Below are 23,077 nucleotides of genomic sequence, written 5' to 3'. Positions count from 1 at the left end.
GAACAAATAGATTGCAAAGCCTCTTTCAGATAAAATTTCATAGATAATTTCTAAAAGTGAAGGCAAAAACAGAATTTGGAGCATTTATGGATACATTAAATCCTGTTGAACTAACTCTTAGATCAGTTGGAAGAGCAGTTTAAGAGGTGTGAATAAAACCATAAATGTGATATCATGAATACAAAGAGTGTTTTAAGAAGAAAAGGATAACTAACTTAAATTTTGCTTGAGACATCACATACAATGAGTACCCATCAGAATTAACAACATGGAGCTCATAGGTAACCTTAGCCAGTATTGGGGGCAGAAGCCAATTTAAAGTAGGTTGAGGAATGAATGCTAGGTGAAAGTGATTACAGAATATGTAGACAATTCTTTTAAGGAATTTGGCTATGAAGGAGAAAAGATAAATATGCTAATAATGGATATGAAATGCAGGAAGAGTTTTTAAAAAGAATTTGGAATTTGGAATTTCTTTTTCTGACAATAGTGGACCAACTCACCTGCTGAATACAGGCAAAAATGCCAGATAGTATGTAAAACATGCTCCTTAAAAGTATCAAAGGGATGACAAGGTAGTAAGAAAGTACCAGCTCAAAGTATAAGGGAAAGCGGATACATGGGTAGTTCAGTGGTAGAATGCTTACCTTATATGTAGGAGACCCAGGCTTGATTCCCTGACTATGCACCCCCCCAAAAAAATATATACATATATATTTGGTCTAAAGCCATTTTTACCATGAATGGATTAATAATATGTATTTTGGTCCTAGGTATAATCATGGAGTAAGGAGGAATCAGGGTCAACCAAAGGTTGGGAAACTAGGTAGGAAAGTTTTCTCACCTGAACGAACTTGAGCCAGAGGTAAACTTATGTCTAGGGGAATTAAGGGAAATTTATCTTGGCACCTAGTAGAATGAAAGAAAAAAAGAATAAGGTAATAAAACTTATCCTTGGGAAGTTGTGCCCCAGCCCAGCCCTTACATGGATTTGCAACCTAAAGCATATTGCTTAGGTGGTCTAGTAAACGTCAAGCTGTGAATTTGATTTAAAGTAGTTATATAGCTGTAGTGCTCCCAGTGCCTGGCAGAAATAAATATAAATCCTCTGGAGGAAAGCATCTTCATCTTAGGCCTCAAGAAATTCTCACTAAATTTTAAAGAGCAGCAAGCAAAAATCAGTCAAAAATAGCCAAGCACACAAAGAAATAAAGTACCAAAAACATAACTAATAGACGCAAATCTGCAGATGCTTCAGGCATTAGAATTATCAGAAACAAATTATCAAACAACTATGCTTATTAAAAAGGTCAGTTTAAATTATCTTCAGGGACTAGAAGACTACGAAAAAGTGACCTTAAAAATTTGATTAAGAGCCAAATAAACTTCTAAAATTGAAAAGATGCAACCAATGAAATTTAAAGTGAATGGGTTTGTTAGGTGGGTCACAGGTATAGAAAGATGGAAAATATTTTAAAAACTAAGAAATAAGACAGGATTATGAAAATCTAGCATGTGTTTAATTGGCATCTCAGGAGAGATAAGAGAGAAAGAGATCAAGGAATATTTGAAGAGATAATTGATGTGAATTTTCCAAATCTACTGAAAGATGCCGCTCTGCAGCTTCAAGAAGCCCAATGAATCCACACAGGATAAATACATAACTAAGTACATCGTGGCAAAACTGTAGAAAACTATAGACAAAGAAAATATTACATGCAGACATACTAAGACACAGAAGCTTGAGACTGATAGCTTATTTCTCAACAGCAGCAGTGGATGTGGAAAGCAGTGACATAATATCTTAAATTGCTAGAAAAACAAAACTATACTGAGAGAAATTATTTCTCAAGAGGGAGCAAAATAAAGACATTTTAAGTTAATAATTAAGAGAAATAGCCCTTAGCAGGCCCTCACTATGGGAGAGTCTCAAGGATGTACTTCAGAATTAAGGAAGGGATTTCCAGATAGAAGGTTTGAGATTTAATAAGGAATGCAAACCAAAGACTGCCTAAATATGAGGGTAAATCTAAAGAAACTGTGACTGAATAAAATAATAACAATGATAATAATATTAATATAATGTACTACGGGGTTAAGGAAAAATATTTAAATATACCATAAGAATAATTCATAAATTGGAAGAGGATTAAGTGCAGTCAATGTATTATAAACATAAAATGGGCAGGACCAATAGAGGGTATACGAAGTAGTAGATTTAAACCCCAAATCATCAGTGTTTACATGAAAATGTAAATCAACTGCATGCTGTAGCTAAAATACAAAGATTTTTAGATGAAATTCAAAACAAAACAAAAGCTATATGCTACTTAATGAGACAGCAAGAAGTGTAGATGCAGACAGCTGAACATAAATGGATAGCTAAGTCATAAAAGGGAAAAGGAACTTTTGTCTGTGAGTCATGAATTACTAGGAGCTTTCAGGAACTCTCATAATCACAGCATTGTTCCTCTGAAGATTTTCTGATCTTGTAGGGTACTCTCCCCTCCAAACAAACAAGTGAGAGTTGAGCCTACCGTAACTGTGAGGTAAGGTGACTATCATTTAGATAGAAATATTCAGGACCCAGGATTGACATACCCAGGATAAGATCAACAGAAGCACAATAAAGGGCTGGAGTAACAAAGAGTTGAAGAGGCAGAGAGTCCTTTTAGACCTACGAGCAGCAAAGAAGGGTTCCCTGAGGCCAGAGGACTAAAGCAGCACCACAGCCATTGGAATAGCATTAAGGAAAGGACACTGAGGCTGAAACCTCCTCTATGAGTAAAAATTCTTGAGTGATGCTTAAGGAGTTTATAGATTGAAAGACTGTGCTCCTCCAGCTAATAGCAGAGGCAGACTCTTTTTTGAAGAAAAGCCTCACTAAGTTAGGCCCAGAAAATTCTCACATTTTAAAGGCAAATAGGACCTCAGAAAGACCACCAAATTCATAAGAAGACTAAGCACTGTAAGTGAATGTTAAACAGAAGCAAGAAGCAACAGATTTAGACCTCCAAATATTGCATGTGTTTGAATTTTCAGACACAGAATATAAAATACCTGTTATGAAGTGTTAAAAGAAATAAGATAGTAACAGTACAAAGATAACTTTATGTAGGAAACCATTAAGAATAAACAGTTAAAGAAATAGAAAGTAACTTCTAGAAATGGAAGCTATAATAATTGAAATAGAAAATCTGATAGGTTTATTAGTTATTCATTGCTGTGTAACTAAACATCCCCAAATTTATCAGCTTAAAACAGCAAACATTTATTACCTCACAGTTGTGAGTGTCAGGAATTTGGTAGTAGCTTAACTGGAAGGTGCAAGCTAAGAGTCTCACATGAGATTACAATTAAGATGTCAACTGGAGGGGTGCACAGATAGTTTGGTGGTAGAATTCTCGCCTGCCTATTCCCAGCCCATGCACTCCAGAAAAACAATAACAGCAGCAAACATTCAACAAACGGTGCAGCAATAACAGGATATTCACATGGGAAAGAATGAAATGTGACCTCCACCGCACAGCATACCAAAAAAAAAAAGTCAGCTGGGACTTGACTGCAATATTTGTTTCTAAGATGGCTCACTTACATGGCTGTGGCAGGAGTCCTCAGTTCCTTATCCCTCTTCAGTAGATCTGTTTAGTGCCTCAAGGCATGGCAGTTGGCTTCCCCTGTAACAACTGGTGAGAGAAAGATGGAGATGGGGAGGGAAGATTTAATGCCTTTGATGACTTATTCTCAGAAGTCACACACCATCACTTTCATCATATTTTCAGTTTATTAGAAGTGATACACTAGATCCAGTTTACATACAAGGGAAAGGGAATTAGGCTTGAAAGAATAATATAAAAAATTTGTGAATATATTTTAAAACCTGCATAATAGGTTAAAGAACAGATTAGATATAGTTGAGTGCCTGAGGCATTCCACAATCACATGGCACAGGGTAGCAGAAAATCACAATCTTAATGGATGGAGATGTCAGAGGACAAAATTATGGGCTGTTAGAGTAGTAGGAAGGTTGGGGAAAAGTCTCATAAAGGAAATAAATGCAGATCTGTAAATTCTGTGTATAGAATCCACCCAAATCCTTGACTGTTGGTTAAACTCCAAGAAGTCTGGCAAAAAACAGCTACTGGAAGCTGAAAAAAGTGAAACTTAATAAGTGAAATAGTTTGCTATTTCGGCCCAGCCAGTTAACACCTGTGAATGCAAAAATCAACATACTTTAGAGGAACATAAAGAATTATGAGTCTCTATGACAGCAATTCTCAGTGTCTAGTAGAAAAGCAGAAAATGACACATAGTCAAAAGCAAAAGTATGAAAAGAAACTGATCTTGAGATTATCCAGATGTTGAAATTAGCAAACAAGGGATTTAAAGCAGCTGATATAAATATATTCAAGGACTTAAAGGTAAAAATAGTCATAATGATTGGACAGATGAGGAAATTTCAGCAGAGAAATGAAACTATGATAAACTAATTATTGGAAATTCTGTAACTGAAAAAGTGAATAACTGAAATAAAATATCCACTGGATGTGTTTAGCAGCAGTTTGGAGATGACAGAAGAGTCTGAATTGAAGTAGATCAATAGTTATCTAAATTGAAGAAAAAGATTAAAGAAAAATAAAGAGTGATTTGTTCACCTGAGGGGACAATACTAGGTGAGCTAATATACATATGTCTGGACTCTTTGAAGGAGAGGAAGGAGGATGAGGTAGAAAAAATTTAAAGAAATGATGGACAAATATTTTCCAAATTTTGGGAAGACATAAATGTATAGTTCTAAAAACTTCAGTAAACCCTAAGCAGGATAAATACAAATAAAACCATATCAAGGCACATCATAGTCAAATTTCTGAAATTCAAAGAAAAAATCTTAAAATGCAAGAGATTAAAAGACATATTACATATAGGAGAACAAAAATATGACTGATATCTGCCTTCTTATCAGAAGCAATGGAGGCCAGAAGGTTTTCAAATAGTTTAAAATGCTGGAGGGAGAGGGTAACTGTTAAACCAGAAGTCTGTATCTAAATAAGCTAACTTTCAAAAACTGAAGAAAACATAAAGACATTTTCAGATTCATGACAATGGAGAATAATTTGCAAGCTGACGTATATTATAAAAATGCTAAGGAAAAGTTTAGGGAGAGGGTGTGGGTGAAAGGAAATGATACCAGGTGGAAAATTGAATCTACAGGCAGGAAGGAAGAGTACTGTAGATGGCAAATATATGGATAAATATTTAAAACTAAATATAATTTTATTTTTTCAAAAAGACATATGACTGTTTTAAAAAGACAACCCATTGCATTATGGGTTGCATATATATGAAATATATTTTGTTAGTTTTTTCTCATTAATATTCTCTATTGTATTTTTATTTACCATTTCAACAATTTCTGCACTCACTTTTATTATATCCTTTCTTCTACCTTTGGTTTAATTTTATGTCCTTTTCTCAGTATTTTAAGTTGGATGCTTAGACCATTAATTTTTAAGCTTTTCTTCTTCTCTAAGGTATTCAATCAAGGGTATAAAATCCCTTTATGAATTGCTTTAGTTGTAGCTCACATTTTTTGAAATGTAGTTTTTTTGTTGTTGTTATTATTTAGTTCTGCATATCTTCTAATTCCCTTGTGATTTTCTTTTTGACCCATTTTAACAGGTGAACTGCTGGCAATAGTTCTAGCTCAGCCCTTTCCAGGTTCAGGGGTCTTGACACTAAAATTTAGAGATAAGAGAGGCTAATAGGAATAAGAAGTAAAGTTTTTTAAAGAGAAAGAAAGAGAGTACACGTTAAAGATGTGTTCAAGGGAGAAACATACTGAACATGAGTGGGTTAGCCAGCTTTATAGGAAAGTTTTTGCTAGGAGCAGTTTTCCATAGTAACCTTTGAACACTAGGCGCTTATTTGATTTGTATTAACCAGGTGCTTACAGGGCTAGCATTTTTTCAGGAAGAGATAATTATTGTTGCTTGTGGCCAGCCTGTTATATATCCAAAATATGTCTTTGGGTAGATGTTTAACAACCTTTACAGTCCCAGGTTGTCTGTTGTTAACTAAGAGTTTGTTTTGGGCCCATAATTTTACAGGCTTTGATGGTTTGGGGAGGTTTGGGGGCTTTAGCGGAAATTTTTGTCCTAGGAAGTTTGTAGCTGAAGTTTTCAGTTTAGATTAATTTCTTTAGAGCTACATTAGAAACAAGGGACTTGTAGTTGTCCATTAAATCTTTTAAAAGGTGGATAGTAAACTAGGGATTTGCAGTTGTCTGTTAACTCAGAGTTGGATAGGAAACCAGAGACTTGCAGTTGTCCTATTTTATCCCACTTTACCATGCGTTGTTTAGAAGTTTGTTTCTTAAATTCAAAATATAGATGACCCTCGAGTTATTTGTTATTGATTTCTGTTTTTGGTCACTGTGGTGGGTTGAATATTGTAGCTAGTTTGGATGCATTCTTGGTCTTGGTCCACATTCTGATGGCTGTGGACCCATCATCATAATATCTCTTCAAATGTTACTTCCGTTGAGGTGTGGCCCAACTGAATCAGATCAATGTTTAATCTGGATTACTGGAGTCCTGTGTAAGCATCGTGAAGGTCAGACAGAGAGAAAAGTCACTGGGAGCAACCAGAAGCTGGAAGTCAACAGAACCCAGAAAAGAAAGGATAAGACACTGCCATGTTCATTGTCATGTGATGGAAAAGCCAAGGAACCCTAAGATTGCCAACAAGCCAGAAGATACTGGCCGTGGGATGAAACAAGCCCTCTAACCTTTGCAACTGAGTCAATGGATTCTAATTTTAAAACTGTGTACATTGTATGGTATTTGTTAAAGCTAGAGACATTGTTCGGCATTTGTTTTAGCAGCTAGTATCTGAAATGGTCACTGTGTTCAAATTTGTAGAGCTATGATCAATTTCTCAGCCTCTTCGTCTATTCTGGAACTGGCAGTTAATCTGAAGAGAGTGACTCCAAATACACAAATTCTGTCTGGGTCTCCTTTTCCTCCAGAAACTTGTGTCCAGAAACACTGCCTTCTTGACTTTCCAATGCTATCTATTTGTATGGTTTTTCTAGTTCTTAGGAGAAGGGTTGATCTGAACTGTCTAGTCTGGCAATACCGAAAGAATAACTTCTGATGATGGTGATTTTTAACTGTTGCAAGATTTATAGAAAGAATGGAGATTGGAAGATCTTAAGAGTAGAGGGACTCTTAAAGGATACAGTACAGAAAAATACTTTGGCCGAAGAATAGATAAACAGGAGAAATATAAGATACTCCTTATATTAGCTATCCATTGCTGCATAACAAAATACTACAAATTCGGTGGTTTAAAGCACATTATTTCACAGATTCTGTGGGTCAAGAATCTAAGGATGGCTTTACAGGGTTCATATATTGCAGGATCTTCACAGGCCTGCAGCTAAGATGCTAGCCAGAGCTGAAGTCTCATTTGAAGATATAACAGGGTAAGGATCCACTTCCAAGCTCACCCTGCAGGGTGGTTGGCAGGATTCAATTCTTTTATGGCTATTAAAATTGAAGAACTCAGTTCCTAGCTGGCTTTTGGCTAGCGGTTACCCTCATTTCTCTGTCACATGGTGTCTCCAGAGGGAAGTTCATCACATGGCAGCCTGCTTTATCAAAGCCATCAAGAAAGAGAGTCTGCTAATAAAATGGAGGTTATAATCATATGGAATATAATCACAGAAATGACTTTATCACAACTTTGGCTAGAAGCAAGTTACAAGTACTACCTATGTTCAGTGGGAGAGAATTACACAAGGGCATGAATACCAAGAGGTGAAGATAATTTGAGGCCATATTCGACTCCACCTGTTTTTTCTGGATAAGTTATTATAAAATATTCACTCATGTCTATAAATTTTCCCTTCCTCTTGAAACATCAGAGAATATGGACAGCAGACTAAACAGAAAATAGCTAGTATATGGCATACAGCTTCTGGGGCAGCAGAAAATAGGAGTACAGCTTAAGTAACAAGGAAAACAAAGTTAATGTTCATAACACATATGGTGAGGCAGAAATTGAACTGTGAAAGGATTCCTGGTCTCTCCTAAGATATAACCCATGAGTGAGAGTCCCACAAAGCTATAAAGCTTAAAATAGAAGCAAATTCACCTAGAGGTATTGAATGCTTATGTAGAAAAAGAAACAAAACAGTACTTGTGAATTGGTTTTGTCCTCTATTGCCATCTGAAAATTTTCTGTGATTTATGAATTTGCTCCCTAAATATTTGATATATGTTTCCTAAGTTGATTTTTTATTAAACTTCTCAGTAAAATTTTGAGGGTAGAGGATGCATCTTGTTTATCAAATATGTAATGCCAGACCTAGGGGAGGGGCCAAGATGGCAGCTTAGCAATATGTGCATTTTAGTTCGTCCTCCAGAACAACTACTAAATAACCAGAAACAGTACAGAACAGCTCCCAGAGGCACAATAGTGACCGGACACACAGCATACCCCAGTCTGGACCAACTGGACTGGCTGCGAGTCTCTGGAACCGTGAGTTCCCCAAGCCGCGGCGGCCGGCAGCCGGTGCCCCTCCCCCACAGGCGGCTTCCCAGAGGGAAACGAAAGACACTACAACAGTAGCAGGGACTGAGTCCAACTAAACACCAATTGTGGCATTAATAAACAAATTCTGACTGCTAAAACTAGGCCCCCAGCTCAAGCGAAACTGGTCAAGGTGGAGGTTGGTTATTGGGCTAACTGAAAAACAGGAAAGGGGACGAAACGGAAGTTTTTGTGGCTGTTTCTACAGAGGCTTGGCTGCCTCTGGATTCAGCGGTGGGACTACTTGGGCTGCAACTGCCCCAGGCATAGGTAGAAACAGACTGCTTTCAGGGCTGTCTCCCGCCTGTTCCCCAGGGAAGGGGTGAAGCCCAATTTAGGTGGAATCCCTCTCTCAAGGAATTCAGACCCCAGGGCTTGGCAATTTGAAGCCATTAAAACCAGCCTACAACCTCTCCTCTGTATCCACCATGCCCCCAGCAGGAAGAGCCTTCCAAAGTTAAAGGAGCACAACATCTTTTGCTAGTGGGACCTGCAGGCAGACAAGCGCCACGTACTGGGCAGGATAAGAAAAACAGAGCCCAGAGACTTCACAGGAAAGTCTTTCAGCCTGCTGGGTCTCACCCTCAGGGAAAACTGATGCAGGTGACTCTTTCCCCTGATAGGAGGTCAGTTTAGTCCAGGAAAACCTGGCTGCAGTCTGTAATACCTATGTAGACCCTCCTAAGGCTGGGAAGGGAAAAGGCACCTTACAAGCAGGGCAAGAAACAAGAAAACAAGAACTGAAAAATTACCCTCTGTTAAACAAAACTTAAGCTAGAAGCCCAGAAAAAGCTGAACTGAAGGTCAAAGAACAGATAGACAACAAATTAATCTAGCAAGAAAACCTTAGGTAAGATACGTGAAAGCAATCTCCAGAATAAACAATTAAGGTAATTAAATGTCTAGACACCAGCAAAAAATAACAAATCACACCAGGAAAATTGAAGATATGGCCCAGTCAAAGGAACAAACCAACAATTCAAATGAGATACAGGAGCTGAAACAATTAGATCAGAGTATACAAACAGAAATGGAAAACCTCATCAAAAACCAAATCAATGAATTGAGGGAGGACATGAAGAAGGCAAGGAATGAATAAAAAGAAGATGGAAAGTCTGAAAAAAACAAATCACAGAACTTATGAGAATGGCAGATACAGTAGAAGGGATGAAAAAAACAATGGAAACCTACAATGGGAGATTTCAAGAGACAGAGGTTAGGATTAGTGAACTGGAGGATGGAACATCTGAAATCCAAAAAGAAACAGAAACTATAGGGAAAAGAATGGAAAAATATGAGCAGGGACACAGGGAATTGAATGATAATATGAAGCGCACAAATATACGTGTTGTGGGTGTCCCGGAAGGAGAAGAGAAAGGAAAAGGAGGAGAAAAACTAATGGAAGAAATTATCACTGAAAATTTCCCAACTCTTATGAAAGACCTAAAATTGCAGATCCAAGAAGTGCAGCGCACCCCAAAGAGAACAGATCCAAATAGATGTTCTCCAAGACACTTACTATCAGAATGTCAGAGGTCAAAGAGAAAGAGAGGATCTTGAAAGCAGCAAGAGAAAAGCAATCCATCACATACAAGGGAAACCCAATAAGACTAAGTGTAGATTTCTCAGCAGAAACCATGGAGGCGAGAAGACAGTGGGATGATATATATAAATTACTAAAGAGAAAAACTGCCAACCAAGACTTCTATATCCAGCAAAATTGTCCTTCAAAAATGAGGGAGAAATTAAAACATTTTCAGACAAAAAGTCACTGAGAGAATTTGTGACCAAGAGACCAGCTCTGCAAGAAATGCTAAAGGGAGCACTAGAGTCAGATACGAAAAGACAGAAGAGAGAAGAACGGAGAAGAGTGTAGAAAGAAGGAAAATCAGATATGACGTATATAATACAAAAGGCAAATGGTAGAGGAAAATATTATCCAAACAGTAATAACACTAAATGTTAATGGACTGAATTCCCCAATCAAAAGACATAGACTGGCAGAATGGATTAAAAAACAGGATCCTTCTATATGCTGCCTACAGGAAACACATCTTAGACCCAAAGATAAACATAGGTTGAAAGTGAAAGGTTGGGAAAAGATATTTCATGCAAATAACAACCAGAAAAGGGCAGGAGTAGCTATACTAATATCCAAAAAATTAGACTTCAAATGTAAAACAGTTAAAAGAGACAAAGAAGGATACTATCTACTAATAAAAGGAACAATTCAACAAGAAGACATAACAATAATAAATATTTATGCACCGAACCAGAATGCCCCAAAATACATGAGGCAAACACTGCAAACACTGAAAAGGGAAATAGACACATCTACCATAATACTGGAGACTTCAATTCCCCACTCTCATCAATGGACAGAACATCTAGACAGAGGACCAATAAAGAAACAGAGAATTTGAATAATACAAAAAATGAGCTAGACTTAACTGACATTTGGAGAACATTACACCCCACAACAGCAGGATACACCTTTTTCTCAAGTGCTCACGGATCATTCTCAAAGATAGACCATACGCTGGGTCATAAAGCAAGTCTCAACAAATTAAAAAGATTGAAATCATACACAACACTTTCTCAGATCATAAAGGAATGAAGTTGGAAATCAATAATAGGCAGAGCACCAGAAAATTCACAAATACGTGGAGGCTCAACAACACACTCTTAAACAACCAGTGGGTCAAGGAAGAAATTACAAGAGAAATCAGTAAATATCTCGAGGTGAACGAAAATGAAAACACAACATATCAAAACTTATGGGACGCAGCAAAGGCAGTGCTAAGAGGGAAATTTATTGCCCTAAATGCCTATGTCAAAAAAGAAGAAAGGGCAAAAATTCGGGAATTAACTGTCCACTTGGAAGAACTAGAGAAAGAACAGCAAACTAACCACAAAGCAAGCAAAAGGAAAGAAATAACAAAGATTAAAGCAGAAATAAATGAAATTGAGAACATGAAAACAATTGAGAAAATCAGTAAAACCAGAAGTTGGATATATGAGAAAATCAATAAGATTGATGGGCCCTTAGCAAGATTGACAAAAAGAAGAAGAAAAAGGACGTGAATAAATAAGATGAGAAATGGAAGAGGAGACATAACCACTGACCTCACAGAAATAAAGGAGGTAATAACAGGATACTATGAACAACTTTATGCTAATACATACAACAATGTAGATGAAATGGACGGGTTCCTAGAAAGGCATGAACAACCAACTTTGACTCAAGAAGAAATAGATGACCTCAACAAACCAATCACAAGTAAAGAAATTGAATCAGTCATTCAAAATCTTCCCAAAAAGAAAAGTCCAGGACCAGATGACTTCACATGTGAATTCTACCAAACATTCCAGAAAGAATTAGTACCAACTCTCCTCAAACTCTTCAAAAAAATTGAAGTGCAGGGAAAGCTGCCTAATTCATTCTATGAAGCCAACATCACCCTCATACCAAAACCAGGCAAAGATATTACAAAAAAAGGAAACTACAGACCAATCTCTCTAATGAATATAGATGCAAAAATCCTCAACAAAATTATAGCAAATCGAATCCAACAACACATTAAAAGAATTATGCATCATGACCAAGTAGGATTCATCCCAGGTATGCAAGGATGGTTCAACATAAGAAAATCAATTAATGTAATACACCATATCAACAAATCAAAGCAGAAAAATCACATGATCATCTCAATTGATGCAGAGAAGGCATCTGACAAAATTCAACATCCTTTCCTGTTGAAAACACTTCAAAAGATAGGAATACAAGGGAACTTTCTTAAAATGATAGAGGGAATATATGAAAAACCCACAGCTAATATTATCCTCAATGGGGAAAAATTGAAAACTTTCCCCCTAAGATCAGGAACAAGACAAGGATGTCCATTATCACCACTGTTATTCAACATCGTGTTGGAGGTTCTAGCCAGAGCAATGAGACAAGAAAAAGAAATACAAGGCATCAAAATTGGAAAGGAAGAAGTAAAACTATCACTGTTTGCAGACGATATGATACTATACGTCGAAAACCCAGAAAAATCCACAGCAAAACTACTAGAGCTAATAAATGAGTACAGCAAAGTAGCAGGTTACAAGATCAACATTCAAAAATCTGTAGTATTTCTACACACGAGCAATGAACAAGCTGAGGGGGAAATCAAGAAACGAATTCCATTTACAATTGTAACTAAAAGAATAAAATACCTAGGAATAAATTTAACTAAAGAGACAAAAAACCTATACAAAGAAAACTATAAAAAAACTGTTAAAAGAAATCACAGAAGACTTAAATAGATGGAAGGGCATACCGTGTTCATGGATTGGAAGACTAAATATAGTTAAGATGTCAATCCTACCTATATTGATTTACAGATTCAATGCAATACCAATCAAAATCCCAACAACTTATTTTTCAGAAACAGAAAAACCAATAAGCAAATTTATCTGGAAGGGCAGAGTGCTCTGAATTGTCAAAAGTATCTTGAGGGAAAAAAATGAAGCTGGGGGTCTCATGCTGCCTGACGTTAACGCATATTATGAAGCCACAGTGGTCAAAACATAATGGTACTGGCATAAAGATAGATATATCGACCAATGGAATCGAATAGAGTGCTCAGATATAGACCCTCTCATCTATGGACATTTGATCTTTGATAAGGCAGTCAAGCCAATTCATTTGGAACAGAACAGTCTCTTCAATAAATGGTGCCTAGAGAACTGGATATCCATATGCAAAAGAATGAAAGAGGACCTGTATCTCACACCCTCTACAAAAGTTAACTCAAAATGGATCAAAGATCTAAACATTAGGTCTAAGACCATAAAACAGTTAGAGGAAAATGTAGGGAGATATCTTATAAATCTTATAATTGGAGGCGGTTTTATGAACCTTACACCTAAAGCAAGAGCACTGAAGAAAGAAATAAATAAATGGGAGCTCCTCAAAATTAAACAGTTTTGTGCATCAAAGAACTTCATCAAGAAAGTAAAAAGACAGCCTACACAATGGGAGACAATATTTGGAAACGACATGTCAGATAAAGGTCTAGTATCCAGAATTTATAAAGAGATTGTTCAACTCAACAACAAAAAGACAGCCAATCCAATTACAAAATGGGAAAAAGACTTGAACAGACACTTCTCAGAAGACGAAATACAAATGGCCAAAAGGCACATGAAGAGATACTCAACATCCCTGGCCATTAGAGAAATGCAAATCAAAACCACAATGAGATATCATCTCACACCCACCAGAATGGCCATTATCAACAAAACAGAAAATGACAAGTGCTGGAGAGGATGTGGAGAAAGAGGCACACTTATTCACTGTTGGTGGGAATGTCAAATGGTGCAACCACTGTGGAAGGCAGTTTGGCGGTTCCTCAAAAAGCTGAATATAGAATTGCCATATGACCCAGCAATACCATTGCTAGGTATCTACTCAGAGGACTTAAGGGCAAAGACACAAACGGACATTTGCACACCAATATTTATAGCAGCATTATTTACAATTGCAAAGAGATGGAAACAGCCAAAATGTCCATCAACAGACGAGTGGCTACGCAAACTGTGGTATATACATACGATGGAATATTATGCAGCTTTAAGACAGAATAAACTTTTGAAGTATGTACCAACATGGATGGACCTTGAGAACATTATGCTGAGTGAGACTAGTCAAAAACTAAAGGACATATACTGTATGGTCTCAATGATATGAACTGACATTAGTGAATAAACTTGGAATATGTCATTGGTAACAGAGACCATCAGGAAATAGAAATAGGGTAAGATATTGGGTAATTGGAGCTGAAGGGATACAGACTGTGCAACAGGACTGGATACAAAAACTCAGAATTGGACAGCACAATACACCTAAATGTAATGTAATTATGTTAAAACACTGAATGAAGCTGCATGTGAGAATGATAGAGGGAGGAGGGCTGGGGACATAAATGAAATCAGAAAGAAAGATAGATGTTAAAGATCAAGATGGTATAATCTAGAAATGCCTAGAGTGCATAATAATAGTGAAATGTACAATGTACAAATTTTAAAAATGTTTCTGCATGAGGAAGAACAAAGGAATGTCATTATTGCAGGGTGCTGAAAATAGATGATAATACTTTAAAATGTCACCTTATGTGTGAGACTAAAGCAAAAAATGTTTATTTGTTACAAAATTTATATTTTGACTAGAGCATTTCCTAATATAACTCATGTAGATAGTTTGATTGAATGTCATAAGTACTTGGAATCTCAGGTAGCACATGAGATTTTGTTGGTTTGTCCAGAGTGTTGCCCTGATGAATCCCAGAGTGGTTTGATCAGTGACTGGAAAAGTATTTGCAGGCCCCATTCGGCGAATGGTGAGAGTGGGGAGAAATTCAACTTCCCCAACTTGAATTCTTGATATTCTCACAAGCAGTGTGGACAACCAAAGCTATAGGCTGAGCCCCCAGTCTTAGGGTTTGTTCATATGAAACTTAACCCCATGAAGGATAGGTCAAGTCTACTTAAAATTTAGGCCTAAGAGTCACCCCCAAGAGAGCCTCTTTTGTTGCTCAGATGTGGCCTGCTCTCCAGCCAACAGGATGAGCAGTCTCACCACCCTCCCTGTCTCTGCATGGGACATGACTCCCAGGGGTGTGGACCTTCCTGGCAATGTGGGACAGAAATCCTCGAGTAAGCTCAGACTCAGCATCAAGGGACTGAGAAAAACCCTAGAATGAGCTGAGAATTAACATCAAGGGATTGAGAGAACCTTCTCGACCGAAGGGGGAAGAGTTATCCTGGAGATTATTCTTACGCATTAAGTAGATATCACCTTGCTGTTCAAGATGTAGTAGAGGCTGGAGGGAACTGCCTGAAAATGTAGAGCTGTGTTCCAGTAGCCATGTTTCTTGATGATGACTGAACAATGATATAGCTTTCACAATGAGACTCTGTGAATGTGAAAACCTTGTGTCTGATGCTCCTTTTAGCTACTATATCAACAGAAGAGTAGAACATATGGAATAGAAATAAATAATAGGGGGAACAAATGTTAAAATAAATTTAGTTTGAAAGGCTAGTGGTAAATGAAAGCGAGGGGTAAGGGGTATGGTATGTATAATCTTTTTTTTCTCTATTATCGTTTTATTTCTTTTTCTGTTGTCTTTTTATTTCTTTTTCTAAATCGATGCAAATGTTCTAAGAAATGATGAATATGCAACTATGTGATGATATTAAGAATTACTGATTGCATATGTAGAATGGAATGATATCTTAATGTTTTGTTTGTTAATTTTTTTTTAATTCATACTTTTATTCACTGCTAAAAACTTCAGTCTATGGCCCTATTATACAACATCGGATCCTATTACTAATTTTCTCTTTAGCTCAGTCTGTAACACAAAGCACACTATTATTTATTACCATAATATACAATAAACTAAACTTGTATTTATTAAACACCAGCCTCCATCAAGTCAGGACCACTGACTTTAAGTCCCAGGCTTGTTCTAGTTTGCACGGTTACCTACATTCCAATCCAGTTTAGAAAGCCAGCATGGCTCAGTGTATTAATCAGGTTGCTATTAAAGAGCTGTTGGCACTGCTGATTCTCTTCTAAAATATCACATTACCTCACTATGAGACAAAGGACAAGCTTATCAGCCTCCACCAAAATTAAATGAGCACTGTTATCTAATGATCATAGGAATTACTTTTTATAAAATTACTCTGACTATCCATTCTTTGCTTCTCTGAGCCAAAAAATAAAATGTAGGATAGCAGGAGAATTTAGAAGCCTTTTTCTCTTGCTTTTCCCTGCTGATACTAGGAAAAGGATGGCAAACACAGGTTAAAAAAACAAAGGGCAAGACGGTAATTACATCTCAAGCAGTATTACTCACAAGAATCTCTCACTGACTATCAAACAAATGGCATGATAAAGACTGCAAATGATCATTGATTAGACAAGAGAGGTATGCCAGTTTGAAAGGATGTATGCACCCTAGAAAAGCCATGTTTTAATCCTAATTCCATTTTGTAAAGGCAGCTGTTTCTTCTAATCCCTATTCAGTACTGTATGTTTGAAACTGTAATTAGGTCATCTCCATGTTTGTTAATTTTTTATAATTAATAAAAAAAGTTTAAAAAAATATGTAATGCCATTAGTACAGGCAAATGGGGAAAGTAAGCCTTTCTGCTCTCTTCTTTAAAACTAATAATCTTGTTACAGAGTTCACGAACAATTGCATGCATAAAAGTGTTACTTACCAGTTTTACACATACCTATCAAAATATACAAGTATATCAATAGCTTTTCTAATATTTTTCTTTATAGGATCCAAATGAAGATACAGAATGGAATGATATTTTAAGAGATTTTGGTATTCTTCCTCCAAAAGAAGAACCAAAAGATGAAATTGAAGAAATGGTTTTACATTTACAGAAAGAAGCAATGGGTAAAGTTGTACATTTGATGGGCTAAATGAGGATATAATACAGTTACAGTAATGATAGTATATTTCATAAACTTAGAGGAAGAGAGGACATTAGAGATCATTTGATTTAAACTCTACTCATACTTAAGGATGCTAACACATAAAACATCTAAAGCATGTGTTGAAAGTAACATTTTAGTTAATAAAGCTGAAATATCCTTGTATCTAACATAGTAAAGTTTTTTCCCCACTATATCCTACTACCTGTGATGTTCTTCTATTTTGAAAATTCTAGATGTATGTATTATTTGTCAATACATACATCTAGAATGCTTTTGGTACTTGGGGAAACCTATATTTATGGAATCTAATGTATTTTCACATATCTTTTTTTTTCTTTTTTTTTAACATGGGCAGTCACCAGGAACCGAACCTGGGTCCTCAGGCATGGCAGGCAAGCACTCTTACCTGCTGAGCCACCGTGGCCTGCCTTTCACGTATGTTTTTAAGTATAACCTGACAGTTCTGAAAACTTGTGGGAGTGATAGATATTGTTTTTTCTAGATAAGTGACTGTAAAAGTAGTTTTTAAGAAATTTAGCTATCTACCAATTTGTTGTTTTAGTTAAACCGTATGAAAAGATGACTCTTGCACAGTTGAAGGAAGCTGAAGATGAATTTGATGAAGAAGATATGCGAGCTATTGAAGTATATAGGTACAGTTCATTTGGATTACTTACGAGTTTTTTGTTGTTGTTGTTTTTTTGTTTTGGTATAGGCAGGCACCAGGAATCAAACCTGGGTCTCCGGAACAGCAGGCAAGAATTCTGCCACTGAGCCACCATCGCACGGCCCACTTAGCAGTGTTTGAATGAAGAAGTATTGTATGAATGGAATTAAATACAATGTCCTATTTTGTCTATACAGTAGATAAATCAGAGAACAAGTCTGACAAATTTTAAGTGATATTTTAAGAAATCTATTTTTTACATAAAATGGATAACTTTTCTTCTGATTTTTTGCTTTGCTTAGATGGAAATTATTCAGTAATATGCAGCAGGACATCACCAAGTTATAAATGAGTAAAGGGGAAAATATCCATAAAAGGTCAATAAGATGAGGACTGTGATTTTCCTTCTTGCATGATATTTTTCAAGGGTTTCTACAGAAAATTATATCCTGCATAGGACACATTTCTTGAGGTATTGATGATCTCATAAGGACAAAGGAAGTCTTTACATGTCCATCCAAAATAATGAGCCGAGATAGGTTTGTTGTGAGAGCAGAATCCAATGATAGCATTGCTCTTGGGATTTTGAATCATGGTCCAGTGGAGAAGTAGGTATGCTGAGTTTGTAATACTTCATTGAGATAAAAACCTTAGAAAGTACATGCTTTTAAGTTGAAAGGTTCCTCTTGGCTCACTGAAGAATTAGAAGCAAACCATCTCTGAAGAAAAGTTTTCCACCTAGGCCCAAGGACCTCCACTGATGAAGATCATGATATGAACTCCCAATAACAGATCTATCAAGAACACAATAAGGCAAACGACCACGGATGAGAATCAGCAGAAGTAAATTTAAGTTCCCAAAATAGGACAGATAGTACAGTTGTCAGAACTGAAAATGTAGAAAAACTGTATGGAATGTCTAAGGAAATGTAAGATACAGTCATAAAGATGATTTTGCATTGAAAGACTATGAGGGAGCTTCTAATCAACCAAGAGGGTGACATAAGATGCTCCAGGGTGCTTTTCCACAAGATAATCTTTGAACAACTAGGAAAACCAGGCAGAGCCATCATCCTCAAAACTGCAGAAAATAAAGGATTGCAGTAGCTCACAAGTGCAGAATCAAGAAAACACAGTTTTAAAAATGGTAGGAGAAACTCTTGGCATCCTTGCTAGCATCTGTACCCCGCACCTCACCCCCACTCCCACGTGATGTGAGGCCAGCTTATGTTTCCATGTAGATCTCTGGTTCTGTTCCAGAGAGAGCAGACTAACCCCTATGTGCATACTATGCCCATATGATAGTGCCAGTCTAACAGGTGGCAGCCTGAAAGAGTGAACCAGGAAACTCATCTCTTGGCTTGCCATCCCAGAACTTGCCCTACAGACAAAAGCAACTTGTGGCAACTGATGCAGCGTAAGAAACCATTAAGTCAAAGTGGCTTGGGGCAAGGGTTTAAGTGCTTTAAGTCATATAGTGTAGCACCTGAGAGGGACAGAAAGTCTGTTTCGTCAGGAGGAGAGGGGGCATTCAAATTCCTTGTGAACAGCAAGCACAAGCCCACAGCAAGATGCAGACTCACAAAAGATGGAGAGGACCCTGTACTACACATTCTCTTCAGTCTGAGTTTCTTGATAGGAGGGCTAAACTAGGAAGGAGACCACCAGCCAGCACCAAGCCAATTTGCAGAGACTGTGAAGGGTGTTTTTTTTTTTATTATTAATTAAATAAAAAATAAAAAGAAATTAACACAACATTTAGAAATCATTCCATTCTACATATGCAATCAGTAATTCTTAATATCATCACATAGATGTATGATCATCATTTCTTAGTACATTTGCATCGATTTAGGAAAAGAACTAGCAAAACGACAGAAAAAGATATAGAATGTTAATATAGAGAAAAAAATAAAAATAATAATAATAATAAAAAAATATATATATAAAAAAAGGAAAAAGAAAAAAACAAAAAACACAAACAAACAAAAAAAAACTATAGCTCAGATGCAGCTTCATTCAGTGTTTTAACATAATTACATTACAATTAGGTATTATTGTGCTGTCCATTTTTGAGTTTTTGTATCTAGTCCTGTTGCACAGTCTGTATCCCTTCAGCTCCAATTACCCATTATCTTACCCTGTTTCTAACTCCTGCTGGTCTCTGTTACCAATGACATATTCCAAGTTTATTCTCGAATGTCGGTTCACATCAGTGGGACCATACAGTATTTGTCCTTTAGTTTTTGGCTAGACTCACTCAGCATAATGTTCTCTAGGTCCATCCATGTTATTACATGCTTCATAAGTTTATTCTGTCTTAAAGCTGCATAATATTCCATCGTATGTATATACCACAGTTTGTTTAGCCACTCGTCTGTTGATGGACATTTTGGCTGTTTCCATCTCTTTGCAATTGTAAATAACGCTGCTATAAATATTGGTGTGCAAATGTCCGTTTGTGTCTTTGCCCTTAAGTCCTCTGAGTAGATACCTAGCAATGGTATTGCTGGGTCGTATGGCAATTCTATATTCAGCTTTTTGAGGAACCGCCAAACTGCCTTCCACAGTGGTTGCACCATTTGACATTCCCACCAACAGTGGATAAGTGTGCCTCTTTCTCCGCATCCTCTCCAGCACTTGTCATTTTCTGTTTTGTTGATAATGGCCATTCTGGTGGGTGTGAGATGATATCTCATTGTGGTTTTGATTTGCATTTCTCTAATGGCCAGGGATGTTGAGTATCTCTTCATGTGCCTTTTGGCCATTTGTATTTCGTCTTCTGAGAAGTGTCTGTTCAAGTCTTTTTCCCATTTTGTAATTGGGTTGGCTGTCTTTCTGTTGTTGAGTTGAACAATCTCTTTATAAATTCTGGATACTAGACCTTTATCTGATATGTCGTTTCCAAATATTGTCTCCCATTGTGTAGGCTGTCTTTCTACTTTCTTGATAAAGTTCTTTGATGCACAAAACTGTTTAATTTTGAGGAGCTCCCATTTATTTATTTATTTCTTCAGTGCTCTTGCTTTAGGTTTAAGGTCCATAAAACCGCCTCCAATTGTAAGCTTCATAAGATATCTCCCTACATTTTCCTCTAACTGTTTTATGGTCTTAGACCTAATGTTTAGATCTTTGATCCATTTTGAGTTAACTTTTGTAGAGGGTGTGAGATACGGGTCTTCTTTCATTCTTTTGCATATGAATATCCAGTTCTCTAGGCACCATTTATTGAAGAGACTGTTCTGTCCCAGGTGAGTTGGCTTGACTGCCTTATCAAAGATCACATGTCCATAGATGAGAGGGTCTATATCTGAGCACTCTATTCGATTCCATTGGTCGATATATCTATCTTTATGCCAATACCATGCTGTTTTGACCACTGTGGCTTCATAATATGCCTTAAAGTCCGGCAGCATGAGACCTCCAGCTTCATTTTTTTTCCTCAAGATACTTTTAGCAATTCGGGGCACCCTGTCCTTCCAGATAAATTTGCTTATTGGTTTTTCTGTTTCTGAAAAATAAGTTGTTGGGATTTTGATTGGTATTGCATTGAATCTGTAAATCAATTTAGGTAGGATTGACATCTTAACTATATTTAGTCTTCCAATCCATGAACACGGTATGCCCTTCCATCTATTTAAGTCTTCTGTGATATCTTTTAACAGTTTTTTATAGTTTTCTTTGTATAGGTTTTTTGTCTCTTTAGTTAAATTTATTCCTAGGTATTTTATTCTTTTAGTTACAATTGTAAATGGAATTCGTTTCTTGATTTCCCCCTCAGCTTGTTCATTGCTCGTGTGTAGAAATACTACAGATTTTTGAATGTTGATCTTGTAACCTGCTACTTTGCTGTACTCATTTATTAGCTCTAGTGGTTTTGCTGTGGATTTTTCTGGGTTTTCGACGTATAGTATCATATCGTCTGCAAACAGTGATAGTTTTACTTCTTCCTTTCCAATTTTGATGCCTTGTATTTCTTTTTCTTGTCTAATTGCTCTGGCTAGAACCTCCAACACGATGTTGAATAACAGTGGTGATAATGGACATCCTTGTCTTGTTCCTGATCTTAGGGGGAAAGTTTTCAATTTTTCCCCATTGAGGATAATATTAGCTGTGGGTTTTTCATATATTCCCTCTATCATTTTAAGAAAGTTCCCTTGTATTCCTATCTTTTGAAGTGTTTTCAACAGGAAAGGATGTTGAATTTTGTCAGATGCCTTCTCTGCATCAATTGAGATGATCATGTGATTTTTCTGTTTTGATTTGTTGATATGGTGTATTACATTAATTGATTTTCTTATGTTGAACCATCCTTGCATACCTGGGATGAATCCTACTTGGTCATGATGTATAATTCTTTTAATGTGTTGTTGGATTCGATTTGCTATAATTTTGTTGAGGATTTTTGCATCTATATTCATTAGAGAGATTGGTCTGTAGTTTCCTTTTTTTGTAATATCTTTGCCTGGTTTTGGTATGAGGGTGATGTTGGCTTCATAGAATGAATTAGGCAGCTTTCCCTGCACTTCAATTTTTTTGAAGAGTTTGAGGAGAGTTGGTACTAATTCTTTCTGGAATGTTTGGTAGAATTCACATGTGAAGTCGTCTGGTCCTGGACTTTTCTTTTTGGGAAGATTTTGAATGACTGATTCAATTTCTTTACTTGTGATTGGTTTGTTGAGGTCATCTATTTCTTCTTGAGTCAAAGTTGGTTGTTCATGCCTTTCTAGGAACCCGTCCATTTCATCTACATTGTTGTATTTATTAGCATAAAGTTGTTCATAGTATCCTGTTATTACCTCCTTTATTTCTGTGAGGTCAGTGGTTATGTCTCCTCTTCCAATTCTGATCTTATTTATTCACGTCCTCTTTCTTCTTCTTTTTGTCAATCTTGCTAAGGGCCCATCAATCTTATTGATTTTCTCATATATCCAACTTCTGGTTTTACTGATTTTCTCAATTGTTTTCATGTTCTCAATTTCATTTATTTCTGCTTTAATCTTTGTTATTTCTTTCCTTTTGCTTGTTTTGTGGTTAGTTTGCTGTTCTTTCTCCAGTTCTTCCAAGTGGACAGTTAATTCCCGAATTTTTGCCCTTTCTTCTTTTTTGACATAGGCATTTAGGGCAATAAATTTCCCTCTTAGCACTGCCTTTGCTGCGTCCCATAAGTTTTGATATGTTGTGTTTTCATTTTCGTTCACCTCGAGATATTTACTGATTTCTCTTGTAATTTCTTCCTTGACCCACTGGTTGTTTAAGAGTGTGTTGTTGAGCCTCCACGTATTTGTGAATTTTATGGTGCTCTG

The 23,077-nt window shown here is 36.6% G+C and overlaps 1 protein-coding gene across 2 annotated transcripts in view; it reads left to right on the top strand.

The window, feature by feature from the left end:
- Nucleotides 1–23,077, top strand: part of PDCL2 (phosducin like 2) — a 60,962-nt gene that overhangs the window by 1,122 nt on the left and 36,763 nt on the right. The window contains exons 1-3 of one of the 2 annotated variants that reach the window (XM_077136916.1): nucleotides 2,426–2,549; nucleotides 16,943–17,063; nucleotides 17,667–17,757. In XM_077136916.1, the coding sequence (XP_076993031.1) occupies nucleotides 17,033–17,063; nucleotides 17,667–17,757 (122 nt within the window). In that variant the 5' untranslated portion in view covers nucleotides 2,426–2,549; nucleotides 16,943–17,032. Of the gene's footprint in view, nucleotides 1–2,425; nucleotides 2,550–16,942; nucleotides 17,064–17,666; nucleotides 17,758–23,077 lie in introns of those variants that run through there. The other variant, XM_077136915.1, reaches the window with a different exon arrangement.

Source organism: Tamandua tetradactyla, chromosome 19 (genome assembly GCF_023851605.1).
Source record: "Tamandua tetradactyla isolate mTamTet1 chromosome 19, mTamTet1.pri, whole genome shotgun sequence".
In the NCBI taxonomy this organism is placed as follows: domain Eukaryota; kingdom Metazoa; phylum Chordata; class Mammalia; order Pilosa; family Myrmecophagidae; genus Tamandua; species Tamandua tetradactyla.
The sequence above is the reverse complement of the archived record's forward strand: the minus strand, read 5'-3'. Positions and strand labels throughout refer to the sequence as shown.